General features: G+C 33.8%; 3 protein-coding genes across 6 annotated transcripts; 1 reads left to right on the top strand and 2 right to left on the bottom strand.

Moving 5' to 3' along the window:
- The first annotated feature begins 366 nt into the window (after positions 1-366).
- On the top strand, positions 367-4,204 carry LOC142546655 (putative membrane protein At3g27390). The gene is made up of 9 exons (XM_075654489.1): positions 367-930; positions 1,036-1,144; positions 1,226-1,424; positions 1,529-1,662; positions 2,129-2,417; positions 2,510-2,616; positions 2,704-2,869; positions 2,971-3,419; positions 3,670-4,204. Exons 1-9 carry the CDS (start codon positions 846-848, stop codon positions 3,902-3,904), a joined length of 1,773 nt encoding a protein of 590 aa, XP_075510604.1. The 5' UTR covers positions 367-845; the 3' UTR covers positions 3,905-4,204.
- Positions 4,205-8,428: 4,224 nt separating this feature from the next.
- LOC142546656 (cyclin-dependent kinase inhibitor 6-like) lies at positions 8,429-10,118 on the bottom strand. Its single transcript, XM_075654490.1, has 4 exons — positions 9,613-10,118; positions 9,394-9,443; positions 9,025-9,207; positions 8,429-8,936 (listed from the first exon to the last, which is right to left on the bottom strand). Exons 1-4 carry the CDS (start codon positions 9,946-9,948, stop codon positions 8,861-8,863), a joined length of 645 nt encoding a protein of 214 aa, XP_075510605.1. The 5' UTR covers positions 9,949-10,118; the 3' UTR covers positions 8,429-8,860.
- Positions 10,119-14,075: 3,957 nt separating this feature from the next.
- Positions 14,076-23,949, bottom strand: LOC142546657 (uncharacterized). Of its 4 annotated transcripts, none has more exons than XM_075654494.1 (19): positions 23,646-23,949; positions 22,650-22,759; positions 21,930-22,088; positions 21,375-21,440; positions 21,196-21,285; positions 20,754-21,059; positions 20,455-20,552; positions 19,626-19,661; positions 19,355-19,475; positions 19,035-19,271; positions 18,250-18,345; positions 18,105-18,170; positions 17,892-17,930; positions 17,682-17,816; positions 16,939-17,300; positions 16,107-16,200; positions 15,622-15,798; positions 14,994-15,122; positions 14,076-14,543 (listed from the first exon to the last, which is right to left on the bottom strand). In XM_075654494.1, exons 2-18 carry the CDS (start codon positions 22,746-22,748, stop codon positions 15,024-15,026), a joined length of 2,280 nt encoding a protein of 759 aa, XP_075510609.1. In that variant the 5' UTR covers positions 22,749-22,759; positions 23,646-23,949; the 3' UTR covers positions 14,076-14,543; positions 14,994-15,023. The 4 variants fall into 4 exon arrangements, with proteins under 4 accessions (XP_075510609.1, XP_075510610.1, XP_075510607.1 ...); XM_075654495.1 differs by having other exon boundaries at positions 14,994-15,118; positions 15,618-15,798; XM_075654492.1 differs by having other exon boundaries at positions 15,007-15,122; positions 23,646-23,948.
- Positions 23,950-25,720: the final 1,771 nt, after the last annotated feature.

The raw sequence follows: 25,720 nt of genomic DNA on the forward strand, positions 1-25,720 counted from the left end.
ATATAAATGAATATGTGATAAAACAATCAATGTGATGTTTCACATCTTGCGACGCTCACGAGGTTCCCACCAAAAAATGACAACACATTAAAGATCTATATACATTTATGATATATATTTTCATCGTATGTACTAATAAAAATTGACATTGTTGTAAGAACTAAAATCTCACCACAGATAAAAATCCATGTTCGCTCCGTTTGGATCTGTTTTGAGAGGCACATTTTTTTTATTGGATTCGGACTTCAACGTATCTAAAGAAAAGTTGAAAGTGCATTTCTCGTTGTAAATATCTTTAAAATATTATTAATTTTGTGGGTTGAGAAAAGCTACAAGAATACAAATTAGACAGCACATGGGCAGCGAGGCATTGCAGTTGGCTTCTTGAACCGCAATTCTCTGCAATTAAATGGCAGCCAAAAAAGAAAGTTCGATGCTACTATTCTCCCATTTTATATAGCCGCCATTTTAGAAATTAAATTTGTATCACAATAGTTATCCTAATTGTCTGGCCCGTTTTTCCTCTTTCTTCGATTTTATGACTACTTCCTCAAGAACTTATACTTGTAGAGGTAAACGCAATTCATTTTCAAGAAAGAAAAAACATTATTGCCACATCCCACCAAATTTATATTTTAAAACTAAATACATGAAAGGCCCTTCAATCTTGAGTTAAAAACCCTTCGATTGCGGTGCTGGTCTTTGATTCTGGTCGTTTTCTCTTGTTCTTGGAACTTCTGCGAGAGTTTGTTTCTTCTTCTTTTTGAATAATTTGGGCTCTCATTTTTGTAAAATTTATCGGAGGATTTTGATCTGATTCTGAGGAGTTTCTTGTTTAGTCAGACATGCCTCGCAGCTTGAAAGACTGGGTCAAAACAGTCTTGGTGATTTTTGCATTCTGTGCAGTCCTATGCTTTGGTGCCCTTAAAAGTCTGTTTTATCTTTTCTTGATGTTAAAATCCTTTTCTTTTAAAAATATTTTCCTTTATTTTTGTAAGTGGTGATCATTTCTGTTCTCTTATTCGCACGCTACAGGTGTGATTGTAGGTCCGATTGCTAGTTTGATTCTGATTTTGGGCAATTTAGGGGTGATTCTTGGCCTTTTTCCTGCACATGTGGCCTGGACAGTCTACGCCCTTTTGAAGTAATTATCTACATGTAACACACAAGTATGATAATTTTTTCGCATGGGTTTTTGATTTATTTAACAAATTGATGTTAACAGGACAAATAGATTTGATGCGCCACTTAAAGTTGCAGTCTTGTTAGGATTACCTGCTTTGTTTGGTATTTGGCTGGGCCTCAGCATCGCTGTTAGTGTTCTTGTGGGATTGGGTTACGGTTTCTTCACTCCGTGGATTGCTTCGTTTGAAGCTTTCAGACTTGATGATGATGAATCCAAGAAATGTGTCCACTGTATTTTGGTATATGTTTCACAACTTGATAGTTCGGTTTTCTTGTTCTTTTCATGTCTTTGTTTAAATGTGTATTTGAATCTCATTTTTGTCGTGGCATGTGATTGTTTTAGGATGGGACATGGGAAACTATCAAGGGTAGCTGTACGGTGGTTCAAGATTTTGCTGATGTATGTTATCATTCTTATCCACTCTATCTGAAGGAGTTGAGAGAAAATCCTGCTTCTAGTGAGCTTCAGCCTCTTAGGTAATTCTTTCGAATTGAAAATGGAACGTGCATGTTTCAGGGGATTGGCATTGACCCTTGAAAACAAAATGTCCTATCTGCGAGCAGTTTAATACATATAAAGAATGTATTAGACCTCGATATATAGTTAGCTTCCTCTGACAAAATTCTCATTTAACAACTGGCAAGAGACAAATCTGATCTAATATTTTACCGCCAGTATAATATATCTCAAACTTTTAGAGGAACATTGAAGAAGAGTTCGATGGACGATGGATTTGTTTCATCGATAATGCCGTAAACCATTTCATTTTGTTGAAGCCTTGTCATAACTAAAGGAAGCATGACATAGATTACTAAAGAACATGAGTTTGTAGTTTTCTAAATGAATTATGAGTGCAAAATATAGGATGCTTAGCTCCTTGCTATGGGACTCTATCGGATGTTAGTTTGATTCTCAACATAGTCATATGAAATTGTCTTGCAGATTTATTCACGTGCCAGCATGCATCATTGTTGGTCTCCTGGGGTTGATTGTCGAGATCCCACTTTACACTGCTATAGCTATAGTAAAGAGTCCTTTAATGTTGTTTAAAGGGTGGCATAGGCTGCTACAGGATTTGATTAGTCGCGAAGGCCCATTTCTTGAAACCGCTTGCATTCCCATTGCTGGTTTGACGATCATTATGTGGCCAGTTGTCGTCATTGGGAGCATCGTAATGGCTATATTTTCGAGCTTTTTCATAGGATTGTATGGATCCGTTATAGTATATCAGGTGATAATCAAATATTTACAATGTAAAATTTCATCAAGATTTTTATGCTAGATGTAGGTTATTTATCACTCATATCCAATTTATTAAACCAGGAACGATCCTTCCGACGAGGCATTGCATATGTGATTGCTATGGTTGCGGAATTTGACGAGTATACAAATGATTGGCTTTATCTTCGTGAAGGGTCGATCCTCCCCAAGTAAGAAATTTTGTTAATTTTTGGTTGAATGTGTGATAGGTTGTTACATTTGCTTGCAAATGCGCTTATGGTCTTTGTCACTAATAGGCCCAGGTACCGGAAGAAAAAAATGTCCAATACTTCCGAATTTTCGGTTGGAAGAAACCATTCTTTACGTGGTTCTGTCCTGACTGAAACTCCGGCGATTCTTGTTCCCAGCTTGACATCATCAAGATCGGTAAGGGAGGCAATAAAGGAGGTGAAAATGGTACAGGTATGTAAAAATTTGAAAGTTAGCTGATTAACTCTCACTATTCATGAGATTTTGCTACTTCTTTCATCAATGCTTTGTGATAAATCCCTTGTTCTCTAAAGGTGTGGGGAAGCATGATGAGATCTTGCGAAGGGATGGGAAAAGAGCTATTGGACAAGGGCGTGTTAACGTCAGCCGACCTCTCTGAGTATTTGAAAGCCAAGCATTCACATGAGGCACATATCATCGGTGTTGGGTTGCCTTGTTTTTCACTGTTTCATACTCTTCTTTACTCCATTAAAAATGGATCGAATGGTCTTATGTTTATGGACAATACTGAGGTTAACTATCAAAATAGACCCCAGGACAGACTGTTGGACTGGTTTTTCCACCCTGTAATGGTCCTCAAGGATCAAATCAGAGTGATCAACTTGGAGGAAGGCGAGATACAGTATCTGGGGAAACTTATTCTTTTTGGAAATAACGAACAACGTTTTAAATCTTGGGAAAATGGGAGTATTGTTCCTAAAGATTCCATTAGAGCCGCTCAAATTGAGGGCCTCAGTCGCAGGTAAAAAACTAGTTGCAGATGTCCACGTTCAAGTTCTCAAAAGCTTAATAGGAACATTGATCACTTCGACTTTCCTTGTTTTTCCCTCACACTTCAACATTCTTGATTTTAGCTTTATATAGTGCTACACCATGCATGGGGAACAAAACCAAAAGTACCCAAGAACATGTGTAGGACTACTACATTAATCAGACTTTGTCTCTGCCTTTCCTCAGTTGCTTATAAAATCTTAACCGACGTTTCTTGGCAGAATGTTGGGGATTATCAGAAGTTCATCGAAGCTACCAACTTACAGAAGGAGATTTCGGCAGGTTGTAAAGGCACTAGTTGCTTTTGCGGTAGCAAAAGAAGGTGGTGGCCCAAAGGCCGTGGACAATTCTGGTTTGAAGGGTGGATCTAATAGATCATTATCTTCTGCTGCAGCAAAGGAAGGCTCCAACAGATCCATGTCTACTAGATCAATTGCTTCCCTCGACATCGTGTAGCAGAAGATTGGAAAAGGTCCCAAATTTATTTTTTGTCATGACTTCTAAATCTTGAATCATTCAGTTCATTTTGTGTGCATCAAAATTTTAGCAGGTGCTGTAAGTAAACTTCAGGTATAGGAAGATATGTGGTTCGAGAAATGTAATTCTTGAAATTTTGTCTTGTTTTGTTTGCATTACGGACACAAATGTATAATGACACACACATCAATACCCGAATATAGTGTAGCCACGTTGATTGTCAAATACACTTGTATTGTGGTAAGAATCATAATTTGGAGTAGGTTTTTTCTTTTTATTTATGTATATAAATATACATTATATCATAGGCCTGTATACTAGAACACGGGAAAAGTCCAAACTCTGGGCGCCTCTATTTCCACAACTGGATGAGATTCCATACAAAGAAAGAAAGAAAACATTAAAGTAAAAGTGATTTGTTAACTTCATTGGGATCCCAAATCACACCAAGTATCCCACTCCGGCCATATATCTTCTTTCATTTTCAATCTTTTTAAAAAGAATTGTTAATTAGTTGGAATTGAGTGTTTGTATGTTAATTCCTCAAAGATCGATTTAAATTTCTAATAATGCTCACAAGGATATACTCTCCTTGCATCTTAAACATAAATATCAAATTTATTTTTTGTTTGTCCTAAATGTATACTCCAATATTTATAATAAATACTATTTTATCAATTATTTTACCTATACATTCATATTCATTAAGGCTATGTTTGGTGTATAGGATATGATAAATAATTGGATTGATGACAAAACTCAAGGTAAGGATATGTAATGTGTTGTGATAAAATATGTTTTGTTTGGTAAGATTTTAATGAGTATGATAAATTTTATATTTTTTGTTGTTGAGACAAAAATACCCTTAAACTAGCAGTGATGACAATTTAGTATATAATAATGATATTTGTAGTTTTCTATATTAAATCTAGTGTTAATAGAAATTAGTGATGACGAAATCGATTCACCTCCACAAACCAAAGATATATTGAATATATATATATATATATATATATATATATATATATATATATATATATATATATATATATATATAGTTTTTCTTCAAATTTTGCAGTAGTGAAAGTTTTTTTTTTCTCATATTAATTTTAATTAGAGTAATAAAAACGACAAATTTTTCTTCAAATTTTGCAGTATTAAAAATCATATTTGATAGTTTAAAATGTATTTAATTAAACTTATGGGATTGTCAATCCTTTCAAAACTATGAGATTTCTTTTCAATCAAATATGGTTTTTTTATCATGAGCTTCTTGATTAATTGAGCTTATAAAAAATGAGACAAACATGTGATTAACAATCTATCCTACACTTACGTATATTATCCACTTCAAATAATTTTTTTTATATCTCATTCAATCACTTGTTAAATAAGGATGTAACGGAATTTTTTTTGTGAAACTTGATTTTTCAATAATTTTCTTATATTGGATGGATTATCATTTAAAACTATTTTGGGTTTAACTGATACCTTTAATTTGAAAATTAAACGCTTTCACTTCGTTCATAATTGGGATTGGGATTGGGGATTGGGATTGGGATTGGGATTGTAAACATGGACAAAGAAAGGAATTTTCCTTAGGGTTGGCTAATATTCCAGTTAGGGATACCCAAAACTATATTTATAAGCAAGCTTTTGCAAGTATAAATAATAAATCAATTAGTGGATAAGATACTTAATGGGCTGATTAGTTGTCCCGAATTAAAGATTCTCAGAATAACTCTCTCGCTTTTACCCTTTTATCCCTCTCTTTTCCTACATTTCCTAATCATTGCATCACTCACACCCAGACATGCATGCATAGCTTCCCCTTGCCATATCCCAATAAAACCCAATTATAATTTCTAGAAACCTTACCCTTTTAAAACTTTACTCTGATCTAATATACTGTTAGTCGGTGGGAACAATGGCAATCAAAAGCTGAGGTACTAATCAATACTTGAAAGCAGATTTTTTCTTCTTTGCTTCGAAAACGTTAAGTTGCAACTCATCTTACACTAAAGTCTCAAATTTAATATAAGACATCATATTCAATATTTAATTGTAACAAAATTCGATCTCAGATTCAAAAAGAAAGGAAAAACATCAAACGATTAATCTCACCCAAAGTTGAAAAATCAAAGTGAATTTTGGTGGTGACCTATTTATTTATATGAATGCCTATACCCCACCACTATTTGTGTAGCCTTCTCTTTCAATTTCATTAAGGGTAACAAAGGACCACTACCCCTCCATACCCACCTATTCTTTTTCCATTTCCTTCCTGGAAAAAAGAAACTATCTCTATCACAGCTCTCTGTCTCCCTCTTTAACCAACATCGTTCCTAATATTATGCCACATTATTACCATTCCATGGATTTCTAAAGTGTGATTCTTTTTTCTTTTTTTCTTTTTAAACGACGGGCTTAATTTATTTTTATTTTTTTAATATATAACATTAAATTTTAAAAGGATTAATTAATTGTTGACCGAAAACCTCCAAGAGAAATTAGATGGAAAATATTTTTGTTTTGGACATGATAAAATGAATAGTTCTAAAAAATACATGTAATTATAAAAATCAATTTTAAGACGGAAAATGGGCTAAGGTTCTGTACGAAGCGGTGCCAAACTTCCTGCACACATGCATGTGTGTTTTCATGCAATATATTTGCATGTGTTGCATACAACAAAAGTATAGAAGTAATAATTGATTTCACTGGGTCGTTTGCACTTGGTAATGATCTGAGGTGGGATTTTTTTTTTAAAAAAAAAACAAAGAGGCAAAAGGAAGGAAGCCACTAAGCCAATTTGAGTAATATCAAAAGAGAATAGAAAGCCAAAAATAATGATAACTCTGTGCAGCACAACATTTAATTGTATGGCAAAAATCATAAATTGAAGATTTGTACATATGATGCATGCATATTTTATTTATTGCTTGTTTATGATTTGATCGTGTTATCGAATTTCAGTTTTAGTCTTGTATCTTTTCATTTTTTTACAATTTTGGTCAATTTTCATATTGAGTATTGATGTGACACAAATTAGTGTCGTAATGGTGCCACATTCGTGCTACGTTATAAAAATGATTAAAAGTTGTCCAAAAAGACAAAGATAACGAATTAATACTGAAATTTAATATTAAAAAAATCAAACCGCAAATAGACAATCTACATTTTTTCCCAAATAAATATGCATCAAAGTTTTTTCGACCTCTTGCTATTTCGAAAAAATAAAAGAACTGTTTTATATTTTTGCCGAGGGGGGATTTTTTTCGCTTCGCCAAATTAGGTCCACAAAACACAGCCACATGGGCGGGTGAAACCGGCTTAACTTTCCGGATCTTGAGCACATGTCCATAGCTTACACGGCAAGCACTGTTGTTATGTAGCTTGACAGCAGTATCAGGACATATCAAATATCAACATCAAATACCATTAATTCCTCCCTTTCTCACTCGTATCTTCCAAACTTACAAAATAATTATAAAAATTCAAAACATACCATATTAATATTTTAATTTAAACATATATAATAATAAAATTTCATTTATATAATTTAAATTTGAAAGTCTAAATGTAGAAAATTTGAAGCGCATTTACTGCAAAAAAAAAAAACAATTGTTTAAAAAAATTCATAATTTTGCAAAATAAATATTGAATGTTTAAAAGATATTATATTAATATAAAATAAATTTTTTAAAAAATATACAATATATAAAAATATAATCAAATTTTCTTAAGTCTATATATAAAATAAAAATTAAAACAATTTTCGTGTCATCTCGGATCAACTTGACCCGAATCCAATCCGATTATTTTTTCAAGTCAACTTTCGAGTCCAACCCAATCTATCCTGAACCCGAAAACTCTCAACTCTGAACTGATAATATTTGGGTCAACTTAGGTTGGGTTGACTAATTGAGTTCAATTTGACAGCCCTAATTTTGATAAAGCTCCAAAAATAAAATTACTTTAGTGTCAAAAGTTTTAATTTGAGTGCGATTTGGAGAGACTAATAAAGATTTTGAACTCTAACGAATAAAAATTTTGTATGTTTTGAATTTTTATAATTATATTGTAAGTTTACACCATCCCTATTTGCTGCGTATATTCACTTTTTTTTCGTGATTTGTAAATTATTGGCAACAAGCAGAAAATGGAATGAGGTTACATTAAGTGCAAGGCCTAAAAAGAAATTGTATATCAATCACATGGCCAATTCCTCAAAATACATACATTAAATATTATGTGTATTGTAGGTTTCTCCTAATATATTAATAATGTCACACCACATACTTGATCATCAGAGTAATAATCTCGATTTTTTCTTTTATCAAGTTCTTGGTTCATCTATACTGTTAAAAAGAAGCCGAGGATTGGTAACTCATACGACGATTTCAAGTTTGAGACGAGTTCTTATGTTCGAGACTTGATTATAACAATCTTTTCATCGATTAAAAAGAAAATGTTAAAAAAAAAAGTAACTAAGAAACCGAGTAATTGTAAGAGATTAATGAGCTTTTATTTTCGTTGTTATTCATAAATCTCTCCTTTGTAAAAGGGATTAGATTCCCAATCCATCGCACAACGAATTTTGAAATCGTGAGACTAAATAATATACCTTGCAATTGACAAAGAGGATCTAGAATCTTGATCAATTTCTTCTTGATCTCTACAAGTTAAACTAATGACACAACTCGGAAGAAATGATAACATAAAGAAGAAGATAGCTAGGTAGCTGTACGTATATCCCAGCTAATTGAACTACCCACAAATTAAATCTACAGAAGAAATCGTAGGACCCTTAGTTCTTGAGTAAGCTTTACTCAGTTGAAGTCGGAATCCATACTGATCTTGATTACCTTAACTGATCAAATTTACTGAAGAAACTCACGATTCAGCTAGAGATAATTGATTTATCGTCCATTTTCAAGGCTTCAGAGTGATCTGAACCCATTCGTAGCGCCCCTCTAATGGCTCGTCCTTCGTTATGTCATAGTTATACCTACATTCACAAATTATAGAAAATTCATTAGCCACCATAGAGTTTGCGGGCGGGGGGCGGGCCGGGGCGAAGGCGAGAGAGAGATTACTTGTCCATGAATTGTTTATGGAGTTTCATTTCAGCAGCAGAAAAGAATTCTTCGAGTTCAACCTCGGAAGGCCTTTTCTCCGCTAATATGGAACGTCGGAGAAAATTGGACTCGCGCGGCATGGAGGTAGACTCCAGCTCGACTAACTCAGCTTGAACCTCGCTAGACGGTGTCGTTTCTCTCCTGAAAAAGATGCAACTTCTCGTAAATGATGGGAAATTTTTTTAACAGTACGACCGCTTCTGCGCATGGGGAAGTGAGTGAAGGAGAGAGACAGTGCGCGTGGAACTGTACGTGGAAGGAATTGCAGAGGGAATGATTCACTTGAAGATTTAAATACAGAATTAAATCAAATCGCATATAATTTACCTCTTCTCTGAATTGTCAGCTGATGCAGCCAAAAACTCCTCATTCTCCTCCTGTGTGTATAGGAAAAAAGGAATTCAAAATTGGAACCTAGCTCGTGTATTAGATTTCAAGCACAATCAAATCTCTAAGGTGATATTAATTCCGCCGTCCGTAACTTCCAGTTAAATTAATAAGCATGAGATTGTAGAATTCAACCGCTCATCCAAAAGTAATACATACCTCCAGATCTACGAAATCCTTGCTCCCCTCGGCCAGCTGGCTCGATCCATTGCTCGAGTAACAAGACGTCAAAGCATGATCGGAACCACCGCTGTCGCATGTCGAATCTCCTGAAGTCACCTGAAAATCTGAATTTCCCGCCGGAACCGCGGCTAAGAGTCGCGTTTTGAGCCGCACTAAGGACGCGGTCATCTCAAATTCTCCTAATCCAATTTTCCTCTTCTTATCCGGCGGCGGCTGAGACGCCGAAGTCCGAGACACCCACGCTCCAATCTGCGGCGTCTTTTCCACCACCGCCTCTCTGGAACGCGTGCACTCCCTCATATACCTGCCCATGGCAGAAAACCTCCCGAGAAACTATATTCCGCCTAACTCCCTGCAGTCCACACCATGCGCAAAGAGATTGATCCGCACGTAGCGAAATTTCCGAATGCTGGAGAATGATCTTGTTGCTGCTGCAGCGCTTTTTTGGTGTGTTATAAAAAAGGTTTAGAGAGAGAGTGAGTGGGTGGTGATGACGGTGATAATCATCGCTGATGATGGTGATCGAGATGGTTTGGGCCTTTTCAACGGCTCAGATTTCTCTCTATTTTGGCATGCCCCAAACTCCGTTAACGTCAACTGGATTTTCTGACGTTCACCGTTACGCAGATCTGGCATGCAATATTAGCCGTCTGATCGTTTTTGCTATCCATTGGAAGTCTGAAACGTGTAAATTAACATTTTAGCGGATTTTAGTGACTAACTATTATCAGGATTGTCCAAACATGTAAATTATACATTTATACCAGAGATTGAAGAATTAATTACTATAATGATTTTTACTCAATACTGTACACTTCCACGTATTGGAATGTAATAATTGTCTCGCTAGAAAAATCGAAACACGACGACTGAATTATGTATAATTTAAAAAATTTGAATTGCACAATTATCATCGACTATAACTTTTGTTAAAACAGCAAATACTCTCGTAGCACAAACTTTTGTAATTCATAAGATTCCATTTTTTTTACTGAAAAACAAGAAAAATATGAAAAACACAAATATAGGGAAGCCGAGCAACATATTTTGATTATATTTTGTTAGATGATTCGACTCGATTCTGTTTTGAAAATATTTTTTAATCAAAACTAAAGATTTTAATTCATTAGCTAAGAATTTATTGTAGAGTTGGAGAAGTGTGTTTATCGTGGTGAAATCACACGGATGCAGTGTTTTGGTTAACCACATTTTTTTTAAAAAAAACTATAAAAGCATGATAATCGTTTCTTTTTGAAAAATTACAAAGTTAGCCTTGTCCAATAATTTTTCAATATAAATAGATATTATATATATGACTAAGGTCGAAAGCAATACTAATTTTCACTTTGAAATTAAGTCATATTTGGATAATTTGCCATGTTGGGACGACAGATCCAATTTTGATTATTTTTTTAATGTTATAACATATATTGTATTTTTCCAAGATTTATGTATATATAACTTATATTTTTTTTTAAAAAAAAAACTTACCAAAGAAAGTTGGATGGTTTTTATTTTAACAAATTATCTTTGACCTCCTTTTGTACTTCATTTTTTATGCTAAGACTATTAATTTTTATTGTGAATATCGGTATGGTTGATCCATCTCACGGAATAAAGATTCATGAGAACGTCTCACAAGAGACATGCTCTTTAACAAATTGTCTTTGACCTCCTTTTGTACTTATAATTTGTTGGTGTCAATATTAACTTTGATGCGTTCTTTGATTTTTAGCACACGGGAAAAGCCAAAATTTAAAGAAGAGGAAAAAATAAACTTGGGATTGAAATGTTTCTCTTTTCACGCTCTTTTTTCCAAAGCGGAAAGAAACAAGAAAGCAGAAAATAAAAGCCTACTTTTTTTTTAATTATTACCTTTTCCCCCTTATTTATCATTATATTTATCTTATTTATCATAAATGGCGGGAAAATAAAAGCCACAGCCACTTAACTTCAAGTATCAACCTTTTTCGCTAATTATTTTTTTTAGTTATAATAGTAATGTGTATTCATTGATACACTTGGTGTTAAAAACATATTATTTAGATATTATTTAGACGTGGATGCCACTTATTTTCTAATACCTAAATTTTATATCACACTAAATATCTTGTCTTTTAATTTACGATGAAAGCTGCCAGTATCGTGGCGTGAGGTGAGACAGATCTCTACCTGTTTATTTATAACCAAGTCGAACGATACATTAAATCTGGAATTTGGTCAAATATATCTTAAGAAAAAAGATTAAATGAATTTGATTGCAAATTTTTTAAATGAGAACGGTCTATTCTATCCATTTGAGAAACTCAAAAATCATCTTGTCTGATTATCAGGTATATAATGTCATTGATTCTCAACAGCGTCTCAGATTTATCGCTGAAACTGACAATGACGATAACTTCGTATAATACACATACTTCTCATTCATCACCGATTTTTTTTTTAAAAAAAACTCATCTTGCTAATGAGTTAGCAAACTCAAAATTGTAAGTTTGAATCTAATTAACGCATGCATGTTATATAATATGAGGAGGATCCATTTGATAGTAAGTACGAGACATGACATGCAAGTCCATTTATTTTAGGGCCATAAAGGCATGCACAAACCCGTTCGGTGAGTAATCATGGTGGCCACATTGCCGGCGAGAATGTCATCACTTTCAATTTTTTAATTTAATTCTTTTTTAATATAATATGAATCGTGTCACGATCGACTATATAGTATATAAAATTAATAGACATACGGCACTAATCTTTCCATGTCATATATATATATATATATTTAATGTGTACATTTCGATATAAGCAAGTTCAAATGCGTTATAGTTCTTTATATCTAACCGCTTTATATTACATCTGTTATATTTTGTTGGACATTATACAAATAACATCGACTTGATCGTACAATTAATATCAGATACTATATCACACATTCAATACCTCTAAATTACGGATCCATTAACGATCATAATTTTTTATACAACGACAAATTCTTGATCTTCGACGATTGTTCTCGTTATTATTAATCATCCACAGTTGTATATATATAGAAATTGTAGTAACATAAGGTACATTCAGCTATACATGTATCTAGTTTTTTTTTTACAAAAAAACTAGACATGTATTGACCAGGAAAAGTAAAAACCTTAAAATTCATTTTTTTTATTATTTTATTTTTTTAAAAAAGGCAAGCAATATTTTTTCACCACCCATTGGGGTTTTCACCAATTCAAATGATGAGATTCCCGTACGGTAAAGGGAAAGCAACTAAGATGCAAGTTATTGCTTAGGAATTACTAAACATGATAAATTGTTTAAAATTAAAAAAAAGGCAAAGATACATTGACAATATGATGTTAAATCAAACCTAAAACAATCAAAAGTGATCATTAGATTCCTTGCGTAAATTAATATAATATCATAAGAATTGACAAAAGGCATTTGGACACTAATGATCGATCTATAGGGAACGGGAAACAATAAAGAAACATTAATTAAATTATGAAACATAGGAACTCTTATCTGTAATAATTATACCAAAAGTCATATCAAACACGAGCAACTGATTTCTTTTAATAATATAAGAAATTATTAAAAGAAATCTAATTTTTGTAGCCATTTTTCAAGGTTTGATAAATTTAATGGTGGTGGAGCTTGATGCAAATTTAATGTGGAAGAAGTACATTAATATTAAATGATGAAAGTTGAGATTTACCTGCCTATGTATTTAAATCTCACGTAAATTGCGACAATTTTGCTGTGCCTATAGATCTCCTAAACGTAGCAAATTGATTACTCCATTTTCCCACAAAAGCAAGGTGAAAAACAAATAAAAACAAATTCAAAATTTTCAATCATACTGCAAATTGATTAAATTATTGCAAAGTCAAAACGCTTGCAACAAAATACAGAGAGAAAAGAAGAAGGGTTCGAAACACCTTAGCAGATAAACTTGACAGAATTCTTTCTCATGTCATGAAAAAAATGGAAGAAACTCAAAATAAAAGAGAGTATTTGCATGTGATTTGGTGAAACGAATTGAACTGAGAATTTATGTTCCGACAAAATTCATGAAGCCCAATAAGCTCAATAATAAAAGGAGATCGCAAGTTATTGAACGTGCTCAAATCAAGAATACGATTCGGGGGCTTCAACTCATAAATAAGAGAAGCTCGAAAGTTATTGAACGAACCAATTTACCCAAATTACAAAAGCTTTTTACACACACTAGGCTTAATATATAAAATTTATGCACAAAATAAAATACAAATGACAGAACTTAAGTGGTCCCAAAAATCATCTGCGGCTTCAAAAAAAAGAAATTTAAGAGAGACAAAAATCAAGTATTGCCACAATTGAATGCAATTATTCAAAATAATTTCGAACTCAAATCAAAACCTTTGTGTCTCATGCACTGGTAGTCAAGGCTAACATTTAACGACTCAAAACTTTGTATCAATAAACAAGGGTAGCCATAAAAGGATTAAACAACTGAGGATATATGTTACAAAAGTTAAATTTCAAACTATATAGAAACCTTTTCTTTTTAAAAAAAACCTATAAAGAACCCTACGCATGAGGATGAGAATTGTGAAAGCGAAAATACATTACTTGGCAAAAACTATTCCTAGTGGCAAGCACAATTCCTTGGGAATCCCCTCTGAATGCAAGTGCTCTTCAAAATCAGAGAGCTCTTTGCCATAAAAAAAACTAGCTTCATTAAGGCATCCTTGTGCAAATTAACACATTTCGCTACGCTTTAGTATCGCCCCAACTTCAATGTTTTGATGTATATTGTCTCAGGGAAACGCTTAAGTTTCAGGGATGGTTCAAAAAGTTCAAAAATCACAGGATCAGCCGGCATTTCACCCGCATGAGAAACTTCACAATGACAGACAACTTCCACACTGCAGAAGACAACAAGTTTTTTATACAAAACAAATACTAGAGAAATGTTAGATAAATGAATTGTTCTAAAGAAATTTGTGACAGGCAATGCAAATGCGGAGTGGAACTGAAATTGACGGGTTGAAATTGCAATGAGAAGCAATTGCAAAGGATTTGGTCAGTTTAGTGGAAAAAAATAAGTTATATGAAATCAACAAACATACACGGGTAGCTGTCTATCTGAACAATTTCTGGTTAAAACTATAAGCACTTGGTTTTCACCGCCTATGAAGAGAGTCTATAGCTAATGCTAAAAAACAAAAAATCCAAAGGACTCGGGTCAACTTTAGGTCAGATATCAGCATTCGCATAAAATGCCAGCCAATCGATACTACTCAAATTACTTATAAAGCAGTGAAAAAAAATGAAAACAGTGAGGGCTGGAACATTACAACCAAAATTAAACTAACAATGCAGTATCACCTTCAAGCTGTCATCCATCATCTGCCCGCCACCACTCTGTAGTTCAGGATAAGATCTTCAGGTTTCTTCCATAAGTATCCCCGTACAGTGGCCAAGCTCATGTCTGCAGGTACTACCTGGGGAACCATAACGATCCACTCAGAAAGGAAAGGATGCAACCATTACTCCCTTCGGAGCCTTGGGGAAAAATCAAAACAAAAATAGTACTATTGCACAAATAGAACCATGATGAAGTTAAATGACAATCATGTGTTTATGATAAGCATGGACTAACGAAATTCAAATAAAAAGGAAATGAGAAATGGGATTTCAAATAATTCATAAAATAGATGACAAAACTGCCTGGAATTTTCAAGGACCAGAATATACATAATTCAAGTTAATCAAGAAAGAAACCAGCAATCCGAAGGTAACACAAACAGTACAGAAGCTTCTCTGAAAGTAAGAGGTCTAACGGTGGCGAGCAAAAGAAAAGTACTGATTTTGACAAAGCATGTTCATCCCTTGAATATTTTCTCCAATTATATCGGAATAGAAATATGCACGAAAAAAATGATTAATAAAAAATGTGGGAGCTATATAACAAAAAATATTCAAAAAGTTCCATAAACTTGCCTGGTTATTGCACAAGATCTCGATAGAAGGCTTATGTTTTTGCGAAGGTTCCAATCCATAACGAAAAGAACCATCTCCAACAAGACCACTTGTCATAGCCGGAGTAGGTGCACTGTCGACATTAATATCTTCCATCGACTTATCAAGAACCATCTTTTCTAAAACATAATTTACCACCTACAAAAAGAAAGCACAGCAGCTTTAGGCAATGAGCCATCCACCACAGTTTTTGATGAAACAATCACGGCATAAAAATCCACCATCAATTACATGATTTTGAGTTGAACTTTTGACAGAATATGCTGCGTACAACAGTATGTGCAAATTAGAAATGACACAGTAACCAGTTATTAAGCTTGCAATATCGAGATAATGTATTTTTTATTCATTTCAAAAATAAAAAGGTGGCCAACTAACAGGATACATGTATAAAAAGCAACAAAAATATTAGGCACAAACATGAGCTACCCTGAGGAAAGTCTTACTTTATGTATTCTCAAAATGCGAGGAGCACTTAGTTTTCCTTGCGTAAGTAACTGTCCGGTAAAACCATCACATGGATGTAAATAGAAGCTACATCTGAGATACAGAAAATCAGAGTGAAGCTGACCACAGAAAATGGAAACAAGAAAGTATTATTGCAATTGCTTGAATTTGTTTATCTCATTGGTAAAAAGTTGTGTTCATCACAAATTAAAACATGAAGGGAATAGCATGACTAAAAAATAGTGACTCTTAAAACAACTCTGGACAGATATAAAAAAAGAGAAATGGAGAGAACAATAATGAATGAATCTCATAAAAAGTTATAAAGGTAGACCCAAACTCAGCATAAAAAGGAAATATACCATGCTTACCTAGGGTCAGCAATACAAACTCCACATAGCAAGCAAATTTTCAATAGCGGTGTAACATCCACCTAAGGCCTCCATTTTTTCTTGTGTGTTTTAAATGTCAAGTTTGTCTTGGCAAAACAGGTCGGAAACAGGTTAAGATATTATCAGGTAACTAGTTGTAATTTCACAGTTTAAGATAGCCTTTTCAATTTTTACTTCTAAAAAAAGACATATTTCCGTCCCAGGAGTTGACAAAAAATAAACAACAGTAAGACTCAACCAAAGTAAACAAATACCCAATTAGGCAATTATATAGTCTTAATCAGAAAACTTGTTGACAAGAAATGTAGCTGAACTCCTAAAAAATTCACAGGGACATAATCACCGGAACCAGAGGAAAAAAATCAAGTATTCAAGTTTCTAAACAATCAGGAGAAACAAATTTGCAAAAGCAAGAAAGGGAATTTGTCTTGAGGATTACTTGGTATTTTCTCTGGGAGGCAAGCGATTATTCAACACACAGTCGATAACCCACCATGGAAAGTCTTTCTCATCTTCAGTTCCATTTAGATCAGTAATTTTCTTTCTCCACGGGCCTCCTACAGAGCTTTCTGTAACTAAGGAAGGAGGGCAAGCAGTCGAAAACTCAAATGGCGAATACACAGTAGAATCATTTTCAGAATTGCCATCCCCCTCAACTCGAGATAAGGTTGACGTCCTCGCAGAAATCTCCTTTCCAGGTGGAATTTCTCCATTTGCTAAAACTTGAGACCCAAATCTCTGCCATCTTTTAGTTAACCAATGAGCCAACAACCCTTTAAGGGTTTCTCTTGCCAAATTAACCTATATTTTGGCAAAGTTCATACACACTTGGCTTCCAATAACATGGATAATATTTATAAAAAAAATATCCTCAATGTACTGATTTATTTTGGATTTCATCACAAATAAAACAAAAAGATTTAATGCCTGTTAATAAAATTTAAAAAATGATTGGGTAAATAATAATAATAATAAATACTAAAAGCATGAGATAAGATGATTCTGAAAATAAACACTAATCATAATAAATATAATAAAAATTCATCACAACTGGGAGTTTATAAACATCAATAAAATCAAATACAGGAAAATAATCAGATAGAGAAAATAAGATGAAGTTGAACAATTTTTAACAAAAATCAGAACTTTAGCAGAGGCGTGAAGGATTGTAAGAGCAACTACCTTGTCATCCTCTGGTTTCCCCTTAATGCTGAGATCAACAGCGTACATCTCAGCAGAAAAGCATTGTGGTGTTTCCAAGTGTACTGACAAACTCCCAAGCCTTGTATCTACAGTGAACCATGCAGGAATACTCACCTAAATGAAGAGAATACGTCAAAGATTGCAGAAGAAAAATTCAGGTACAGCAAAAATTATGGTAAGGATATGTACCATCTCAAATAATTCTTCTTTCTTCTTCTCAAACGAAATCTAGTAGACAGAGTAATACACAGTCAGAAAGTACAGTATGCACAAACACACAGAAGAGACTAGTACATGGTAAATCCTATAATAATGCATTATACGGATCCCACATCCAACCCACCCACCAAGTCATGAAGACAATCTGCAAAGGGGAAAAACATGAAAAATAATATCACTAACCTCTCCATAGTTTCTAATAACCACGCCTTTCGTAATTTCCCATAACTTCACAGTACCAGAGGTGTCCTTCAATAATAGAAATCACCTCAGTCTAAGAAGTAAATTTACAAAAAGAATGAGTACATGGAAAATAATGTCAAGTTACCTTGGTTAGGACATGTCTTCTATTGTTTAAAATCTCATGCTGCACTATTGCTGCAGCTCCGCGAATACTAAATGATGGTTTTTTATAAATAGGAACCTAAACCATCACTAAAATGTCAGTTTCTTATGTCAGAAATAATCCCACTAAATTGCATTAGAACAGAAGCACCAAACTTTCAAGAGCTTCATAAGAATCGCATAACATTATTCCAGAACGTATTATGACAAATTATATGGTTCTGACTTTTACGATGTCTAGAGAGCTAAAAAAGGACATACACACAATGAGAAAGAGATCGGGAGCAAGAAATCTGGATAACAGAAATCATCTCATTAAGAGAACTAATAAGTGTCATCCCCAATCACATTCACACTTAGTAAAGATTCGACTTTGAATGAACAAATATCTATAACTTAGATAAGCAAAGCTGCTAATTAATTAATTAAACAAATATTTAAAAACATGATGTAGTGCGAAATCTGCCATTTGCATGTTCTTGGAAAGTGTTTTCTTTCTTCCAGCACAAGCCAGAGTAATCACAGTAAGTATCCCTTGCAGACCTTGCAGTCTCAGTTAAAATTGAGGGCAAGAACGAAGAGAATGACCATGAACCTTACAGCAACACCTATTTCTCTCCCACATAAGCCAACCAGAAAGGAATTGGCGGCATAAATTAAATCGATAAAACCATTTGATTAAATAATTTTCCACGTTACATTACTAAAAGTTGTCAAGGAGCTGCAAGTGTAAAATGAAACATGATCAAAGAGGGAAAACTAACTCACAGGGGTACACCCTTCAACTGAAATACGTGCCCTTGAAAATGACAAGTTCCCAGCTAAAAAAGAACCACCTCTTTGGAATATTTTCAGGGGATTATGCACTTCAGCTGGCCATCTATGTATAGTAGAATCTGTGGTGGCAACCCATATGCCATCCTCATGCAATGCCAATTGCAATATAGGACGTTCTTTTGTACAAAGTAATACACTCTCTCTTGTCGACAAATCTGTGAAATATAACTAAAAAGCACAAAATGGGATCTCTCAGAACATGACGTAAATCAGAAAATAAAGAAGCAAGATGCAAGTCTCTATGCACTAACAGAAAGATCCCTTCCACCACTGTAAACATGGCTAAATGTTGGAGTGCTGGCAAGTGCCCAGACAGAGTCAGCATGCACAGCATATGAATGCACACATCGCTGCTGACCGAGATCCCATAACCTAACCAACAATAACCAAAAATTTGATAATAAAAAAATTAAATAATAACAAAAATTAAATTGCCAAATCCCATGCCACATGTTCATGAAAAAGAGAAAGTAAAACTTGATGCTTTTGAGGAGACCGTTAACTTGTAAATCATGCACATACCTTATCATAGAATCAGAGGAACCAGATAAGCAATATCTACAAATGATAATGAAACAATAATCAATAAAATGTTCCAATTATTTAAAATGAAAAAACAAAAAATGCAAAACCGGAGTAAAATCTAATTGTAAGATAAAGACCACAAGAAAACCGGCGCAAAATCTTATGGACCAGAAGGATAAACACCAGAAAAACAGACATATTGGACAACAAGGGATAACCACAAAAGACAGGTTATTCATCATAGTTGTGAGATAAAGACCATAAGGAAACTAGCGTAAAACATTATTGTAGTTTTCAGTAAAGCAGATAATCTTGTGCGGACGCATGATGGGAGATCGTGGAGTTGGTGCAAGGCTTTGTTTCTAGTCAGAAAGACAAGGTAAAGCAATTCTAGATATTATGACAAAAAGGTGAATCATTTGACCATGAGTTGGCGCAAGGCTTTGTTTCCAGTTAAAAAGTCAAGGTAAAGCAATTCTAGAGATTATGACAAAAAGGTGAAATAGAACGTAAGACTTAAGGTTACAGATAAACTTTGGAAGTTGGACTGGCATCAGCCAAGAAATGTCCATGTTGTTTTCTCGTTAGGATTGCAGAATTATCATAAGCTCATTGCATTGCCAGGATGGGAACATGGAATTAACATTGACCAAACATGAATGCTTAAGTCATTCCCGTCATTCCATCCTCACCAACTCGTCATGAAGAACTATTATCTTTAGCAAAATCATTTAACTTCTTTCCACAAACGATTGGAATCAAATGTGAATTCCCATGCCAATATTGATCTTTTAAATTGAGTTTAATTGAAACCTCTCCAACAAACCTGCCTGTAGAATCCAACAGTAGGGCTCTAATATTATCAGTATGTCCTCTGAGCTTCATGGTTTTACTACCAGTTCTTGGGTCCCAAACACGCACAACCTACGAAAAATTTATTGCACAACTGAAACAACCTGGATTTCGGAATTATCTAAACTACAAAGAAGGGAGGCATCATGAGAAACCAAAAAACTGATTCGTTGACAGTTCATTAAGTATCCATGATACTAATGATTCGTTGACAGTTCATTAAGTATCAATGGTACCAAAGAGCAATGTCAATTAAATAAACAACCATGACACCTTTTCAGTTCCACCAGAAACAAGAAGTGTTCCCCTGTCATTTGCGGCCAATGCATAAACCGACTCTTTATGGCCTTTTGCACCAACAGGAACATATCCGTGCCATTGAGTGGCATGCTGACAAATGTTATTGCTTGAGCTTATTGGCCGAATGCTAGTACTCGATAAAGAGGAACTGAAACCACCGACACCGGTTGAACATTCATCTTCAGGTGCATCATTTGATTTGGTGATTGGAGCAAGGGCAGCTTCAAGATCCCATATGAAAACCTCCCCACCAAGACCACCAGAAGCGACAACATTGTTCTGAAGTTCATGAACATAAAAATCATGGGCCGAAGAAAGGAAACATGGATCATACCTCAGTGTACCAGGCAACTAAATAGAAGATCTATATCCAAGAAAGTAAGACATTCGAAAAATAATCTGGGAGGAAAAATACATTTTGCTCCACTGCAGAAAGGCAAGTGACATAATCAGAGTGCTGACGTAACGTCCTCACACATTTTCCATCAGACGAGCGATTCCATACCTGATATTTAGGACTTTTTTCAAAATATTCCGTGCATGAATAATGTATAACATAAATATATTGCGGTATAAATGCACTGAATGTCGAACCTTAACAGTGGCATCTGAAGAGCAAGAGACTAATGTGTCACCACCTGTAAGAACAGCATCATTGACCTGCCCAGCAGACACATTAACCTCTTAGGGTGCGTAAAACACAGAAGAAATTCAAAATCATGAATTTAATGGCTCCAATATTCAAGAAAAGAGAAACCCCTGATTCAGAAACGACATCAATGTGCCTGTTGGAATTAGGCCCTAAACAAAGCTTCAGACAGAAATATAACTCCCAATTTTTGCGTAAACATTCTTCAAAGGACACATCAAGTTTGTAAGATTGCAACTCAACAATTTATCACAATCAAGCAAGGTATAAACCAACTGAGAAAAACCACACACACGTCATGCCCTCATCCGATGGCTGATTACATTATTAAAAACTAAGTTCTATAGCAACTAAAAGCACAGTTGAGTGGATGTTCTTGTGAATACATTAATAATACAAGTGCTTTTTTAGGTAAATTTGGTACTCCATACACTTCAGTCAATATAAACCCTCAAAAATCCACAGAAAATCAGTCTTAATCAAAGTCAAGATCAACTGACCCAATCAACATGGGACTCAAACGTAGCAGAACAGGTGGCACCATCTCCAGCTAATGCCCATCTCTTCAATGTGCCATCACGACTACCAGTGAAAAGATCATCACACCCATCTGCTATAGCTGACTTTGATACAGCCAAGCAGTTTATGCTAGCACAATGCTGCTAATAATTAAAACAACCAGACAAAATAACTTTAATATTTTTTACATTGATCCCTGAACACCATGCATATAAATTTTTTAAGTGATAATCATTTATAAGTATCATACATTTTAAGTTATAAATGCCCAGAACATGTGAAAACATTTTATTCCAACAGATGTAAACCAAAACACAAAATTGTTAGTCAATGTCTATTCCTGTATAAGTCATAAAACTATTTTTGAATCTTAGCCCGGTTCAACAATAAAATTTATATATTATAATCATGTCGCGAACCAAAAATTAGTAAGGCAGGTTATAATCACATTTCACTTCATAAAAAAGCACAAGCATGAAGTGTCTCCTGCTATTATATCAGACCTCTACAAACTAAAGCCAAAAGGTTATATTCTGTCCTTTCTTTTGTATTTTCTTCCTGTGCAATAACAGAGGCTAATGCATCATCGACTTTAGGATGAACATGTTACATCAGTAGAGCACATGAGCATTGCATCTAATATCCACTTAAGAACTAACAGTGTGGAAGACTTGAAAACAATCTAAAAAATGAAGGACCACCTTTGTATCATCTGCGTCGTTTAACACATATGACAACCTCTTTTCCTTGCGAGTACGAACTGAACTAGACGCATTCCCTGCACTGCCAACACCGTGCATTGAAAGAATCCCTACAGCACATACGGGTATAATGATAATTACTGAAAAAATTAATGCAACTTGATATTGCGTCTAATAATGGTACTCCATTTCAGGAACAAAATATCATTCTGAAATGGTCATCTTGTTCTGGAAGAGGAAAACAGGGATTGAATGATCATGGAATTTACATACTCCTGGCATGTTTGTTCATCCAAATTTATCATAACCACGCAGCAAATAATAAGATAAGGACAGGTCCAAATATGGATATTATCAAGAAACAAACAAAGAAAGATGCATTCATATGTGGCATTCCACATTTGGAAAAGCTCATTACATAAGTGATTGCTAAAAGTGTACATGTAGCAAACTTGATTTCATGGACTTTGTATCTCAAAATTTCATTTGTCAAACTAGGGCAAGCAACGTTTTTGGATTCTATTACAAGTTCCTATGACTACCCTCGCACCCTTATACTAAAGCAGACTCGGTTCACTTTGATTTTATGAACCCAAAAAACCTACCAAAACAGAGTAGTATGGTCCATGAACCCCCAAAAAAAACAAAAAACAACAACAACAAGGGAATAGATTATCAAAGCTTCTTCCTTTGATCATTAAAGCACATTACAATACAAAATGAACCACGATGAAGAAATTTACATCAAGAAAACCTAAATCTAGGAAATAACAAAATTTGGAGAAACCCGGAGCAAACACTTCGGTGAACTTGATGACAACTGACCACTTTATATTTTTCCATAAACCGATCAGACCTCACAAGATAGCGGCTTCTCTTGTGACATGAAAAAACTGTCAAAATATACATCACATGATAAAGTAGCCAGGCATGACCTCGACTGACCAGCGCGCTAAAGAAATAAATATTTAAGAAACAATTACACAGGAATATCACCTTCTTCGGATTATTCCACTCAAGAAATCCTTGATAGAAGGGGAGTCCGTTAAGGTAGACAATTCAGTCGTAGGCAAGAAAAAATAAATTCAGTTAGTAAAGATGTGAGCAAAATTAGCGAGACAGATGCGGAGACGGGAAATCGGCGGTGACCCGAACCCGGTAGGTGAGAAACAGGCGGTGGCGAGAGGGAGGAGCTGGTGGGACTGAGTTGGAGGTTAGAAGGGAAAATGTAAATGAAAATGACGAACAAGGCGATGACTTTTTTTACAGTCAAGAACTTCGTTGTGAATACTACAGACCACTGTTTGATGGAAGTGTCATATAATACGTCAATTTAGACAGAACCGGTTCTCGACCGGAAGCCGCCGGTTCAATCCCGGAATCGATCTACGGTTAGACCAAAAAAATTATTATGGAATTTTCTTTACTAAAACAATTTATGGAAACTAATGTTAGCAAAACATAATAGTTTAGCAGTCAATTCCGATTCTGGGTCGGCACTTTTAGTTTTAAATTTTATTAAAATTAATTTAACTAACTTTAGTTCTCAACTTTTAAAAACTGAAAAAATTAATTCAACAACTTAAAAGTTCTGTATATAACTAGAAAATATTTATTGAACAAAAATGTTATTAATTAAAGTTTAATTATAAAAATTTAATAAAACACACAAAAATGGGGGTTTGAAGTTAAATTTAAGTTGTCTACATTTTTTTAAATTCTTAATCATGATATATCTATAATGTATTTTATGACACAGAAACTTACGTGAGACGATCTCGCAAGTCAATTTTGTTGATACGTATATTTTATTTGAGTCACTCATGAAAAAATATTATTTTTATTAAAATATTAATTTTTATTGTAAATATGGACATGGTTAACCGTCTCACGAATAAATATATATGAGAACGTCACACAAAAAAAACTAGTCATTTTATAAAATATATATAATATTTGACTCATAACGCAATCTCTAGAATCTAAAAAATACCATATATTTTTTATCCTTCTAGTTCTTTCTTTTTTCATGAGATCTTAAATTTTGTTAAAAAATCTAAAAAAATAATTAAGAAAAAAATTCAAATATAATTTCTTATTTAATGCTTTTTTAACAAGAGTACGTAAATAATTTATTTAATTGGCGTCAAATATTCATGCTCAACAATATAGTTCAAATAGTGTAAATAAATTATATGTCATTGAGTATGAGCAAACAGAGAACGACGAAAATTTATATGACACAGATATTTTATTTGGATCATCCATAAAAAGTATCACTTTTTATGCTAAGAGTATTATTTTTTATTGTAAATATCGGTGAGCTGACCCGTCTCACAGATAAAGATTCGTTAGACCGTCTTACTAAAGACATGTTCATAGAGAACCAACAAAGGAAGAGGTGATATATGTAATTAAGGTACGTGTGCTATAGATCTGAAATAACATGAAGTTATTAGCTCAAAAAACTTTCACAAAGAAATATTAACAAACTAATTAGGATTTCACAAGAGGTGATATATGTAATTTCTCCTTAAATATTGATCTATTTTTATTATTTGTAAAGCTTTATTGCATCAATGCATAAAGTGACTTTCGTGCGAGATGAAAATTCAAAAATTTACTCGACACGAATATTCAAAACAACATTTTAATTTTTATACAATTTTCAATATAATAATCTATATATCTATAGTATATTATTATATGTTATCTATACCATATTATAAAAGTTGGTGTCGTGATATTTTTTTGTTTATTCTATAATTACAAACAGTTCATTTTTAATTAAAAAAAATCATAAAAACATATTTTAATATAGTCATGTCCCAATCAATTTAAAAAATATTATATATACATGACTACCATATCTATACAATCGTTTTAAAATTCAATTAAAAAAATAATTACCCAGAAAAACAAAATATACAAGCATATATAATATAATGGTACACGTGGTAACTGAACGAATTTATTGGAATGTCGTGGCCATTTGGTCTTACATATCCAGTGGATAAGGAATGACTTGCGAAGAAAATATTCATATATTATAAAAAAAAAATATTTGTTAA

This window comes from Primulina tabacum, chromosome 5 (assembly GCF_025594145.1).
Source record: "Primulina tabacum isolate GXHZ01 chromosome 5, ASM2559414v2, whole genome shotgun sequence".
Taxonomy (NCBI): domain Eukaryota; kingdom Viridiplantae; phylum Streptophyta; class Magnoliopsida; order Lamiales; family Gesneriaceae; genus Primulina; species Primulina tabacum.

What these genes read in the sequence shown, in the direction of transcription:
- LOC142546656 (XM_075654490.1), bottom strand. Translation starts at nt 9,948, where the DNA reads ATGGGCAGGTATATGAGGGAGTGCACGCGTTCCAGAGAGGCGGTGGTG. An exon ending in GCTGACAATTCAGAGAAGAG is followed by an intron (nt 9,208 to 9,393) that starts GTAAATTATATG and finishes CATCTTTTTCAG; the next exon opens with GAGAGAAACGACACCGTCTA. An exon ending in CATAAACAATTCATGGACAA is followed by an intron (nt 8,937 to 9,024) that starts GTAATCTCTCTC and finishes TTGTGAATGTAG; the next exon opens with GTATAACTATGACATAACGA.
- LOC142546657 (XM_075654494.1), bottom strand. Translation starts at nt 22,748, where the DNA reads ATGCACGGTGTTGGCAGTGCAGGGAATGCGTCTAGTTCAGTTCGTACT. An exon ending in CTGTTGGATTCTACAGGCAG is followed by an intron (nt 19,662 to 20,454) that starts GTTTGTTGGAGA and finishes TATCATTTGTAG; the next exon opens with ATATTGCTTATCTGGTTCCT. An exon ending in GTGGTGGAAGGGATCTTTCT is followed by an intron (nt 19,272 to 19,354) that starts GTTAGTGCATAG and finishes TGTGCTTTTTAG; the next exon opens with TTATATTTCACAGATTTGTC.
- LOC142546655 (XM_075654489.1), top strand. Translation starts at nt 846, where the DNA reads ATGCCTCGCAGCTTGAAAGACTGGGTCAAAACAGTCTTGGTGATTTTT. An exon ending in ATGCTTTGGTGCCCTTAAAA is followed by an intron (nt 931 to 1,035) that starts GTCTGTTTTATC and finishes CGCACGCTACAG; the next exon opens with GTGTGATTGTAGGTCCGATT. An exon ending in AGGAGGTGAAAATGGTACAG is followed by an intron (nt 2,870 to 2,970) that starts GTATGTAAAAAT and finishes TGTTCTCTAAAG; the next exon opens with GTGTGGGGAAGCATGATGAG.